This window comes from Mandrillus leucophaeus, unplaced genomic scaffold, assembly GCF_000951045.1.
Source record: "Mandrillus leucophaeus isolate KB7577 unplaced genomic scaffold, Mleu.le_1.0 Scaffold436, whole genome shotgun sequence".
In the NCBI taxonomy this organism is placed as follows: Eukaryota; Metazoa; Chordata; class Mammalia; order Primates; family Cercopithecidae; genus Mandrillus; species Mandrillus leucophaeus.
This window is the reverse complement of record NW_012104654.1, coordinates 557,976-571,716: the sequence shown is the minus strand read 5'-3', so window position 1 is coordinate 571,716 and position 13,741 is coordinate 557,976. Positions and strand designations below refer to the sequence as shown.

The following is a 13,741-nucleotide window of genomic DNA, read 5'->3' as shown; positions in this document are numbered from 1 at the left end:
ACATTTGGTACCAGGTTCAAAGTGTGGATGTGATTACTAGCTATCCATTCTTAAAACCCAGAAGGGAGACACTAAAAAAAAAAAAACCTATAATCGATCCTAAGGTAGCTTTTTTCTGATTTATAAGAAGCAAAAGAGTCCAATGAATCCAATGAAACTGAATCCTAATCAGGCATATATTTATCAATAATCAGAGATTTTGTTTTGTGCCACTGACTGCTTAAATTTTCAGTGAGCCTTTGGATCCATGCTAAAACTCTGATGATATCAGGCACACAGCCATTTAATCAGCAATGTAAGACGACACAGAAAAGGGGTTTAAAGGAACTGATTAAAGTATAAAGCTACGACATTCTATGTTAATGAAACTTTTAATACACATTTGACTTAAAGATGCATACAATGACTACTGAATCTCCATTCATAGGCAGCCAACAAGATATGAATGAGTTTATTAATTTCAAACAAAACTTCAGGTAGTGCAGTTAAAAAAATTACAAAGCACTTAAAAATGGAAATTAACAATGGAAGCAACAATGACTATAAAACATGATGGGATAACTTTAAAGAAAGGATTCAAGTATTGTTTGTAAAGTTCTTCAGACACTAGTCTTTGAAAAGTTTGTGCATTTCCCATCGTTGCATAGTAAAAAACAAAAACCACACACACCACTTGGTAAAACTCCACAGCTCTATGTGATTCATGTTTCATAACATGCACTTATGTGTACTGCTCAGTTATCTAGTAGGAGTAGCTCTAATGGGCTCATGCACTATCCCAGATGAGCAATGAAGTTAGCGCATGTCTCCTCATCCAGGTGTCATTAATTAACGCAGCAAAAATAGAGCAGGTGAAATGGGAACTTGGTCATCACTTAACACTAACTCTTGTTGGGTAACATTAAACAGTGATACACTTGTGCTTTGGGCTCAAATTAATAAAAAGGAATCTCCACACCACAAAAATTAGCAAATGAATGGCATGTGCAAAAGAAAATACAGCAAAGAGTTTGAAACTACATAACCTAATACCATCAAAAATAATTATAATCCATTTTTACGATTGATATGGTTGCATTATCTTTCATATTCATACACACATAGCTTAAAGCTTGTGTATTTTACATATACACAAATAATTTAACATTGGAGCATAGGTTCGATTACCTATGAAATTGCCAGTGTAACAAAAAGTTACACTGACATTTGCCATATGTACATAATATTTGGGGACCACTGTGGTCTGATTTAAAACATAACATCGCACATTTACAATGTTGTTTGTGAAATGCTTAAAAGTTAACAATAGAGATTTAAATTGTTTTGTAACCACCACGATTTTATTTCTGTTAAGTCACCATGGTGCCTCTGGAATCTCAGTGAAATGTGTATGGTGTACTTCGCAGCAGCTTAGTATCTACTAGAGAGTAGGAACCAGCAACAAGGAAACACTAAGCAATGCAGCAACAGGAAAAGATACCAAGTAATCTGAGTTTCCTCCAAGCTTCCTCCGAGCTGAAAGAGCCATTGCCGCTAACTAGAGGGATGCTACCTGTGTCCTATGAAGCCAGGAGTAAGGCTGAGAGGCCTTGTAGATAGCCCTGTTATTACAATATAATGTACAGCTAGTCCTAGAGAAAGCCCGCCTACCTGTGTAGCACCTATTACTCAGAAAGCAACAACATAGTAAGATGTTTGGTGATGGTCTATTGTAGAAAATAGAAATTAAAGTTTCTGCTCTATGACTGTGGTACTTCCCCAATGATAGACACCTCGGGGGAAAAAATCCACTGTGTTAAGCAGTGCATTCCAACTTTCCAAAATCAAAGTTGTAAGACTGATAACATGAATCTTGCTGAAAAGGGACCAAGAGCTAAATCTAGCAATGGATTTGGTGTCATAAAGAAGTGACGAGTAAAACTGCATGTCCTTTTCCTTAAAAAAAAAAAAAAAAAAGGGCATTAGAGAAGTAGGGGCTCTTTGGGACAGTCTTTACTAAAGCCCATCTATAGATGGATGCTCACTGAAGTGATCACATACAGGTTTGTACATTAAAACAAAGCTGGGACCGAATTTCTTTAGCTTATTTATTTAACATGTGACAGAAGCTATCTTGACCATATTTAGAAGAAAAAAATCAGTAAAAGTGAAGGAAACTCAGAGGGACTTGGAAAGCCCAGATTACATCTGCAAATCTGGCTAGAGGGAGAAGAAGAATGTGGATTTGTATATAGTAGAATCCCATTACAATCCAGTGCAATGGTACACTGATCAGTAAAATGCTGGAGGTCAAACAAGGTTTCTTGAAAGCATGGCACAGCATAAAAGCCTATGTTAACAACGTGGATACAAAGGTAACTGCTCCTTCTATTCCCATTACCACTTTTCCAATAGGGTTCTACCATATATATTTTGAGGCAGGAAAATAAGCATGGATCAAATATTGACGCTAACAAATACAAATAAAATGGAAAGTTTAATTTTTTCCAAGCTTTTAACATTTAAATTTTTTTTTTATTTAAGGCTTTAAGTTTATCCTCCTTTCACATTAAAGACAGGGAAAGAAAATTGTCAACACCGAAAACCAAAATCATGAGCTTGGCACTTTTGTGATTAATTTGAAAGGGTGTCTACTTTCTTACATTATATACATAGGTTTATAATGACATCAAAAAATTTTTGAGACTTAGTACATGTATTTCCACTTACATAATTTTGTGTCTTTGATATGGGTTATTTTGTTGTTTGTGTCCCCCGCCTTTTGTTTATTTTTGGTTTAATGCACACCAACTTTAAACTGCACTTGTTTTGTGCCCAAACTCCCTGCATCTGTGGCTACATCTGTCTTTTTAAGCAAGCCCAAGAGTCATTGTATAACATATTATGAGAGAAGGACAGAGACAGAGAAAGAGAGACAAGAAACAAAAAAGATGGGGAGCAAAAAATAAACTCAAGTTTACAGAGACCCTTTACAAGGAAAATATCTCAATACAGACAAGTGGAAATGATGTGTCAAAATCTCTTATTTCCATATTTACATTTATAAAAGAACTATACAATAGCATCATTGTTCAAATTCCAGCTCCCATTTCCAAAGGATGCTCAGTCCAGGAGAAAACACAATGGGGAAAGTGAATCAACAAGAGCAAGGTCCGTGGAGTTCTGCCCTGGTCTGGTCTCCAGTGGGGAGTGGGGATTATAGAGGGTGGGAGGTGGGGGGTAAGTAGTGGGGCTCCGAGAGGATGGGGTGTGGGGACATGTTTAAGTGAAGAGGCCCAGGCAGCTTCTGTGTGTTCATCTGTCATCTTCACCTTAGGAATTCTGTTGCAGGTTTTGCTGAGAATTGGCTTGCTAGCTTGTTGTATATATGCCATGCAGTTTTTACCCTTTCGAAAATTAGATCTTCATGCCACTGGAGTTTGTCATCGGTAGTAAAGAAAAAAAAATCATGCCAAATCATTTAGAAGATATTAAGTGCCAGCAGGCTGAGGGAAAAAAAATCATTTACTATGTTTTTTAATGATTCCTTTATTGCACTTAATTTTTGTGTGTGTGTTGTTCCTTCGTCCGTTAGGGAAAAAGATTCTGGAACAGTTCTTTTTATAGCATGGTCTTTTGCCCCCTCCCCCTTTATTGACAGGTGGTGAAAGGGGTTCTTTGATATTATTTCCAAAAGAGACAGTTTTCTTTTACCCCATCCTTGTCACCCCAACTTTAGCTCCGTAGTCATTACCACCCAAAGGTTTTGTTTGCAAACTTAATAGTTCCGGCAACACTGCTGCGAGTATGTCATACCCAGAATCCAACAGTGCAAGGTGGTGTCCATCCAGCGCAGCTGATTCAGATGGGGCCTTGCTGAGTAGGATCAAACCTTCTCTTCTTGACATTTCTTCCAGAGTGCGTCAAAAGAAGATGCAAGCAGAGGGGGAAAATCCACAATATTAATCAGATGATGATGAGAGAATGGTGATGATAATGACAATAATGCTAGTTCCAGAGCAAAGTAATTAACTCACATGGAGGCAGTCTCCGGAATAACTTGAAATTGAAAGATAGAACAGCTAACGTTTTTGAATGTCTTCACAACATACCCCCTAGAGTATGTCCTTTGATGAAGACCAAAAGAAACTTTGAGCTGTTCATTTTAAATCACAAGAAGACTCTGCGGCCCAATTTGTCTTCTTTCAGAAATAATCACACTGCTAATTCATTAGGTGAAAATTATTACAGGGAGGCCTCTTCCGTGAAGCGGCCTATTGGGAGAATTAAGAAAAATGGAAAGTCTCGTAGCTACTTCCCTTCAGGCTTATACCAGTTCTACAGCAGTGGACTGGCCTTTGCCAAAGTGGCAAAAAAGCCTTGCTCTATTCAGTTATCTTGCTGCCTTGGGTGTGTGAGCTCTTACCCTACTATAGAACAAGCATTTTTCATATCTAGAAAGTTGGAAAACAGAGTGCACAGTAAGACGGTGCACTCAAAGGAGAGTGGACACAGGTTCAGGTTAGTTAAGCAAATGCAGAATTTAGCTTAGTTGAAAATTGGCAAGTTAAAATGCTTTGCTCACAATGTCCAGTCTCCTAAAAAGTGGCTCCTATGTTTAAAGAGAAAAGAAAGAACCAGCAAGACACTACAAGGCAACAATAAAAGTTGGTTGCAACCTCCCCATGGTCTGGCTTTATGTGGGGCATCAAGCAAGGGGCTCATGCATTTAGTCTGCATACTGGGCGGGTGCAACGCTGCTGCCACCGAGGCATCATGCAAAACTGGAGACTGAGGAGTCCCCAGAGCCCTCATTCCCCTGCCCACTGACTCAGGGCCAGCTTGGATACCCTTACAGGCCCTAAGTATCAAAGCCATTGCAATATATTCCTCCTCCCCAACAAGTAATTCAAAATAAAAACAAAACCAAAGCTCAAAATAAGTATAAAGGCATCCTGCAAAGTTCTTATTTTTCCCAAGATGGTCACTTTGATGCTTCTCTTTTGAAATATCAACATAAAAGTCTTTAAAGAAAACTTGTCTTTTCTTTTTAAAAGTTTACATTAAAACATCTTCATGAGTGACCTAAGTGTGTGACTCATTGGCCTAGCAGGCAACCATTGCAGCCAACACTATCTGCAACAATGCTGCTTAGTTTTCTTCATCATTCCCACCCAGCCCTCTTTTAAGTCAACATTCTTGGAAGCGGGCACTGGTGATGCTGCCCAAGAAACCAGTGTGAGACCAAAAGGCAAGTATCCCATAACGCATCCTCCACCAAGTTAGTTTGCTGCAGACCACAGGGTCTCCATCTGCCACCTATGTTCATATCCCTGGAAGGCAGAGGTTTAAGGAGCCATACTCTGTGAGTCAGGGAGGAAAAACTGAGACTGCCTGACCCTGTGAAGTGACCCTGAAGAACAAGAGGCCCCAATCTTGTAAGCTATGTATTGTTAGAACTCAAGATAAATGTTAAAGTTTCCTCAGTAAATCCAAATGTAGAGGAAAGGGCAAACCAAACTAGCACTGTGCATGTAAATGACTATATTGCCCACATCTAAATTCCTTTACTCAAATTCGGGAATGACCCATAAGTAGCCATGTCCAAGGTCATAACAGCAATGCAGTCCACTTTTAAATAGAGATAGGATATTTCCATTTCATCCTGGCACACAGACAACCGCTGGTGTCCAAAAGCTTGTGCTCTTTTTAAAAGTTGGTTTTTGAAGCTCAGGTTGCACCTTTTTACAGAAATATTGCTCTATAGGATCACTGGGTTCCCAGGTCAGACCGAGAGGCCGAGCCATCCTGCAGACCTGTATCTTTCTGGATGAAAATGGACTCTGAACACCAATGGGGCATTCCAGGACTTTCGCTCTTCCACTGATGTCCCAGCAGGGGGAAGGTGAGCTCAGTTACAAGGGAAGCAACCACACGATGAGGACAGAGATGAACACTCCGGAGGCAAGTGGGCTGTGAAGGTGCCTCACACATCAATTGTAAAACCACCATGGCCACTCTATGTTGAGAACGGTCTGAATTTTCTCTATGAAAAAAATATTCTTGCAGTTCAATTTTAATGTGAAAGTACAACTACTGTGGGCAGGTCCTTGCTATCTTTCTTCCATAACGGTTTCTTCTGAATACCCTCTGCTCACTAGGATTGTGAAGGTAATTAACTTTCTCATAACCTGTAAGGTATTTCTGGATCATTATAAAACACCAGCATAATCCATAAAGCTTACATTGTCACAGGTTTCATCAATTTTTACTACTTCGGAAATAATCTGGACTTTTGTCTACAATATACATTATACACATAAACATCTACACAAAATTAAAGCAAGACTCTTTGCGTAACAATAACCATTTCAAAGCTGTAAAGCCTTTAGATCTTCTTTCAAGGGCATATATTTATCCATGGTTAGCACATTCTTATCATTCTATGCTGAGTCACCCCCTGATGAAGTGCCCCTAGCCCAACCCCTCCTAGGCCACCATACACTGAGCTCACTTCCTTGGGGTGCTGGGGCAGGGAAATGCACTGATCTTCCTGGCCTGTCTGGCACCATGAAAGAGAAAGTGCCTAACCCAAGAGTCCCAGGCATTAAGGGAATTAGGCTTCTCATTTTGGACAGGGATATAATCATGGAATTCAAAAAAGCAGCAGTCTGGCTATCCTCCTCATGGAAAGACTAGCCAAATTTAATTCCATTTCCTAATCCTATAAAAATCAAAACGCCCCCACAAAAAATGGTGTTTACTCTTTTGAGAAAATATAATTAGCAATATTAAGTTCCTTTCAAATTTTATCTGACTTGAATTCAGATAACTTTTTTTTTTTTTTTTGAGACAGAGTTTTTCGCTCTTGTCACCCAGGCTGGAGTGCAATGGTGTGGTCTCGGCTCACTGCAACCTCCATCTCCCGGGTTCAAGGGATTCTGTCTCAGTCTCCCGAGTAGCTGGGATTACAAGTGTGCACCACCATGCCCGGTTACTTTTTGTATTTTAAGTAGAGATGGGGTTTCACCATGTTGGCCAGGCTGGTCTCGAACTCCTGTCATCAGGCGATCCGTTCACCTCGGCCCCCGAAAGTGCTGGGATTACAGGCATGAGCCACCGTGCCCGGCCTCAGATAACTCTTAACTTTGCTGGTAATAGTCTAGATATACCTCTCTAAATTCCATTTTGTGTGAGAACATAAATACCTTTTCTTTAACATGTCCAATAAAATGGAACACAGGCCAGACAGAATCCCTTAAATCCAGAGTTAGGCTCAGCAAGAGCTTTTAACACAAATAACTTCTCAGAGAGAAGGAACCACGTATGATACTTACACAGAATTAACACTTTAATGTAAGGAGTAGCTATGCCAGGCCAGTACGGCCACTGTTGAAATCCACTTTGCCACTGAATCCCATGGACAGGGCAAGTAGTGGGAGAGTAAGATGTGGTGATGGGGTTCCACAGACTGAGGTGTTACAGGATCATTGGAAGAACTCTGTGTTCATCCTGTAGTCCTTTTGATTTCAATTTTCAACAAACCATGTTACTACTACCTTCATTTCTTTTCCTACCTTCACCTAGAATTTCTCATTTCCTACCACCACCACCTACTAATGTGTGTATAAATGACTTTGCTCACATCTAAAACTCTACATTCAAATTTAGGGAATACCAGATAAATAGCAATGTCTAAGGCGCTGAAGGCAATCCTGTTCACTTTTAAATGGAGATATAAAATTCTCTTTTCATACACTTTTCACCTTTCCTAAGCTTTAGGGAAGATGCTACTAAAATGGTCCAGCTTTTTCTAATGTCCAGCAAAAGCAACAGCTCTAACAGTCGAATCAAGCAGTATTATTATTCATGCTGGGTAGGTATCATGAGTCTCCATGAGTCAACTAGGACAGAGGTTTGCAATCCTCTGCACCACAGCTCATAACTTTATTCTGTGTGTGTGGGTGATGGGGAAGAACAGGAGCACAGGGTGAATGAAAATAAATGCAGATACAGAAGTAGAGCAAATTGGTGTGCCACATGCCTATGTTGGTTTTTCACAGGATTTCATAGGGAAAATCCTAAGACCCTCAATACCTGGGACTCTACAGACTAATCATACCCTTAGTAACCTCATACTTCTAGAGTATGAAATTAAGCAAAGTTAGCCGGGCGCAGTGGCTTACGCCTGTAATGCCAGCACTTTGGGAGGCCGAGGCGGGCAGATCACCTGAGGTCGGGAGTTCCAGACCTGCCTGGCCAACATGGAGAAACCCCATCTCTACTAAAAATACAAAATTAGCTGGGTGTGGTGGCGCATGCCTGTAATCCTAGCTGCTCAGGAGGCTGAGGCAGGAGAATTGCCTGAACCCAGGAGGCAGAGGTTGCAGTGAACCGAGGTCACACCATTGCACTCCAGCCTGGGCAATAAAAGCAAAACTCCACCTCAAAAAAAGAAAAGAAAAGAAATTAAGTAAAGTTACTACCCATAATATTACACAGTATTTTTAAAAAATCAGAATATTTTTTAAAAATCTACCAAATAAAGCATTTAAAAATTCTTCAGGAAATCCACAACCTTGCTTGTGGAAATCTTGCTTGCATTAACCAAAGCTCTCTGACTCAACTACTCTACTAAAAGGAAGTATGTAATTTAAATCTATTATTTCCAGATTATAATAATCTTGATACATCTTTATTATCACTTCACACACATAAATGTGCATACATTCACACATGCACACATTTTCATGCTTTTTACCACCTATTTCGGAGGAAACAATGGTTTAAGGAAAGAACTTTAAAGAATGGCAGACAAGGTCATAGCTTAGAGCATAGCTGTATTTCTCATTTACACTTAGGCAGGTCACGTATAGTATGATACTTCTACATCTAAACTGCTCACTAGTACACCTATAGAAATGTGACATTAGGAAAACTTAGTATTTTCCCTGAGCAGTTACTATATTTTCCTTTAATCAAAAAGTTGACACGCCCTCAAATTGTTCAGGTTACCTTACCAACTTTTCTTCTAGAAATAAAAACCTGATATCAGGAGGCATTCCCAATAGCAATATTTAGAACAATCTTTTGTACAAACTATTTTCAACTTCTGATTCTAAAGGAATATCTTATTAAACATTTACATTGGGCTCAAAGACTTTCAGTTCAAATAGCAAATAATTATACTTATGAATTGTCTCCAGACTAGTAATCTCCAGAACTGTCCAAGTGGTGGGAAAATCTAAACATTATCATTCAGCACCAAAAGCCTTTTATTACGAGGTAGAAGTGTTATTTAAAGCTGAACACAAACCACATAGCTACTACTAAAATCTAAAGCAAATTAAGATCCTCACGTAGCAACACCTAGGAGTAGCACATTCTCCAAATTTAAACTCCTCAAGTTACATGTTCTGGAATTATTCTTCATCGTTTTCTTTGCTTCAGGGCATGAAATACCTCACCCTATTGTGTGGCTTTCCACACAATTCTCCCTGAAAGTGATTATTAGAGTTATAGGGCACAGGAAGGGGCTTTGGCTTAGCTCAGCAGTACAGGTAGGTCCCTACACAGCAACAACCAGGGAACAGTCAACAACAGCTGTTTCTCATCTCACCAAGTGTTGATCCCCCACCTTTTGTTTTCTGCTCTTGTGATAATGAGATCTCTCTCTCTCTCAGATATAAATAATCTTTACAGGGCCTAATCCACTTATATACACAGTGATAAAGGCTTTTCCATTTCTCCCCAAAGAAACATGCAATTCAAGCTGTGAGCTAGGCCAGGCCACTGTTTTGAGGTCCTGCTACAGAATAGTGTGCTCTTCTCTCCAAACACTGCAATGATAAATTTGGCATTGCATGTGGCTAGATGGCAAAGATGTGTAATAGACTGTTTTCCAGGCCTGTGAAACCGGGATTTCTTAATGCCAAATGAGGCATAAGCCTGGGCATGATCCAAATTTATTTTTCTTGAGGCATACTTATGAAAAAGTTCAAGGAAGCACTATAAGAGTATGACAGTACTATAATGTTCAATGACTTTTGTAGCAGTGGAACACTAAGAAAAATTTTGCTTGAATTAGGTCCGCCCAAACGAAAATATATTTCTTACTAGATGCCACATGCATGACTATGTGGGCAATAATTTTATTAATACCAAAACAATAAATGTAAATATGAGTTGTCCATTTTATGTGTGTGTTTTTGAAAAGAAACTGATGCCAAAACTATTTCACTAAACAAGTTCAACTCTATAAATATACTAAGAGAAAAGATGTATAATTTTATAATACTATTTCAAGTTAAAGGCACTCAAAAACTGTAGGCTTACTCATTAAATCTTAATATGATAACAAATTAGCAGAAAATGTTGAATGTATTTAAATCATCTTTGGTTTCTTTAATCAGTTTCTAAAAATAACACTTTAGCTGGCTGAAACATATTGAATCCAAAATCCCAAATATAAAACATATAAAGTTTATAATTAAGGCAATTATTCAGATAGTTCAGGGCAAAAACTTCCTCTTTTGAGTAACCAGATGGAGGCAAAGTGGGTTTTGAATTTGGGTAATGGTCTTATTTCCCATTTAAATTTGTTTCTGTAAATCTGGCTCAAACTTAATTGATCACAGAAGGCATAGGAGGCCTTACCTACAAATCATAATCATCAAGCCACTATAGCATGAAAAGGTATAAAAAGCAATTATACAATGATTCTGGAGTATAGAAATCCCAGCCTGGATAAATCACGTTTCAAAATTTTGATCACAATTAAAGTTTATTTGTGAATACCCAGTGTGCCTATTTAAACAATCTTAGTTCAGTAAGCAGTGTGCAATCCAAACTAAAAGGTCACTAAGAAAACAAACCAGGCCTACCTATCAGGTCAATATTTAGTCCTTCATTAAAAATATTAAGTGTCACAAAGCCATATTTTTCAAATTCTGATTTAAAACCAATTCAGTTGGTTGAGGATTACACAAATACTTTTAAAATCTGTTTTTATTAAACTATAAAGCTTTTCAAATCACAAAGCTACATATACTATGTTACATACGAAAAATACATGTAATGATTGCGTGATTACTCAGGTGGTGAAAATTTCAAAATATCAGTGGACTACAAACAAGTTTTAAACAGATACAAGCAATTTACATCCACTTATTTCCAACTACATGGTTTCCTCGATGTCCTGTGTAGAAATGAATGTATCTCAGAGTGCCTGGTCTTATAAGCTGGACTGTCTTCTACTGAAGAACTTCTTTGTTCTCCTTAAAAATCAGTGTATATGAATTCCTTCTACATTTCCCACTTGCCTGAAAATGACAGTTAAGGGTCCGTGTTTCTTCACTTCTAACCCATTTCTGAATAAAAAGACTTACATTTTGCAGTTTGACTGATAGAACCTAAGCTCTTGTAGCAGGAACTCAAAACTTGGTTATGTAAGCAGAAAAGAGAAGTGCCAGAGCCACTGAGAAGAAGACATGCGGCATTGCTTACTTAAATCCCCAGCCTGTGCCCCCAAGGACAATAGCTGCTACCAGGATGGCACCAGCGATGGAGCCTATTATGAGATTGGTGGCACTAGGACCTGTGACAAAGGATCATGGGAAGAGAGTCATATGAACCAACCACTTTCGTTACCACAAGGGAAAGGCAGTTAAGCAGTTTCAGGAAGTAAATATCCTGTGTAAAAGACGGCTAAACATTTAAAATTGCCTTTATTTACTTAGCTTAATTGCACTTTAGATGCCATGGTGAGCATTACTTGGATTTACATGCCTTTAAATCTAAAGTTTCTGTACCACTGATAATTCAGTTCCATTAAATTCACCTTTCACAGAATTGGAAGCAAATAGGCCCCACTTACTGTCTTTACACATCCTTCTTCTCTTCCCTTTTCCAAGTATCATGTATCAAATAAGTAAAAGCACATAGAGAACACCATTGCATTCAGATTAGCTCCATCTGACTGACAAATGGGGTCATGGAGGAAAGGAAACACATTCTGCTACAATGCCCTTCCAAAAAGCACCTAAAAGTGGTCGGAATTCTAACTTTTTAATTCCCCACTTGGAGACAGTTAAAATTTAGCAGTCAGAAGGAAGTCATCACTACAGATCTGACTTTTGAAGCCTTTCTCTCAAAGATACACTTCTTCACAGTCCTTACAGTGGTAAAGATCAAAATGGGGTTCCAAAGGCAAGATATAAGGAAGCATAAATCTCATTTGGGTAACTTTGGGGAAATGGTAAAAAGATTCCTTAGATTCAACTGAGAATAGCTTTAAAGTTCCCACTGTTATTAACAGAACTTTGAGGCTTAGAGATATAAAAAAGCAGAGAGCCAAAGGACAGTAAGAAAGAAAAGACAAGGTGGCATTTCTATCAATTGCTAAGGGTAAGAGCTAATCCATATTCTAGTAACTCCTGTCCACTCACTCACTCCTCTCCTTAAGCTCAGCATTTTAAAATCTAAGCAACTTTAAACCTAGTATAATAATTACTTTAAATATCCCATCCTTCAGGATGCTAATATGCAGGTACAATGTCCCCTAACAACAAAATACTTTCAGTCCTATCTATCCCTGCTCCAAGAATCACAAAGCCAATGTTGCCAGTTTCTCTAAAATCCCTGAGTTTTGTGTATACATTCATTTCTGTGTAAAAAATTCTCTTTTCTGCTCACATCAGTGCCCTCAACTGTGTACATAAATGGATGTCACTTTTGGTGGCACTCAAATTGCATATGCATAACGTGTTTTTACTCAGAGACCACCCAGGGCTTGGTGGGCAGGTAGAGAACAGCTGCAATACAGTCTCAGGGGTGCAGGTCTCTTCAGGCTCCTGGGCTTGTGACATGCTCTTAAGACTAACCAATGACCATCTAGAGAACGAATCCCAGTTGCCTTTAGAGATACATCAATAATAATAATAATGAGAGCCATAAAAATAGTTTAGCTACTGTATTGTGCACTTACTATGTGCCGGACACAGTTCTGAGCACTTGACATATAGTATCTCATTTGATCTTCACAAAAATCATATGAGGTAGGAACTATGACTATCCTTGTTTAATGGATGAGGAAACAGAGGCTTCTAGAAGTTAGTGAGTGATAGTGGCAAGATGTGAACACAGATTTGTTTGACTTTAAAACATATCCTATAAGTCAAGGATCAGCAAACTAGAGCCCACAGACCAAATCTAGCCCCACTGTCTGTTTTTGCAAAAAAGTTTTATCAGAACCCAGCCATGCGCATTCATTTACATATTGTTTATGGCCGCTTTCATGCTAAGACAGCATTGTTGAGAAGTTGTGACAGACAACCCTGTAGGCTGAAAGCTAAAACTATTTATCATCTGGCCCTTTACAGAAAGTTTGCTAACTTCTGTTTTAATGAAACTTTATTCCATTTACATGTATTTCCTCCCCACATTTCAACAGAGAATCAAATTTCAAAACAAACATTAAAAAATATATAACCATGTACATACTCTATGCTTTGGATATGATTTGAACTTAGTTAGCTTCAGAAAACATAGGTTAGGATTAGAATCAATACATAACTCATGAAAAATGATTCCTGACTTATAAACTAAGGAGTAGAAATTAAAAAAACAAAAACAAAAAACTGCCCATGGAATTCTTAGTGACTGAATGAACATTACTCTGTCAGTTAAACTAAGAAATGTTAAGACCATCTATATTGTACTACATTATTTTTTTAAAAACTGTATTTACTCCTTGAGCAATTAT

The 13,741-nt window shown here is 38.4% G+C and overlaps 1 protein-coding gene across 1 annotated transcript in view; it reads right to left on the bottom strand.

The window, feature by feature from the left end:
* Positions 1–352: 352 nt before the first annotated feature.
* Positions 353–13,741, bottom strand: part of ADAM23 (ADAM metallopeptidase domain 23) — a gene marked incomplete at its 5' end in the record, with an annotated part of 173,423 nt that continues 160,034 nt past the window's right edge. Inside the window, 2 exons of the mRNA XM_011993918.1 lie at positions 353–3,889; positions 11,485–11,575. Of these exons, the coding sequence (XP_011849308.1) occupies positions 3,841–3,889; positions 11,485–11,575 (140 nt within the window). The remainder of the gene's footprint in view (positions 3,890–11,484; positions 11,576–13,741) is intronic.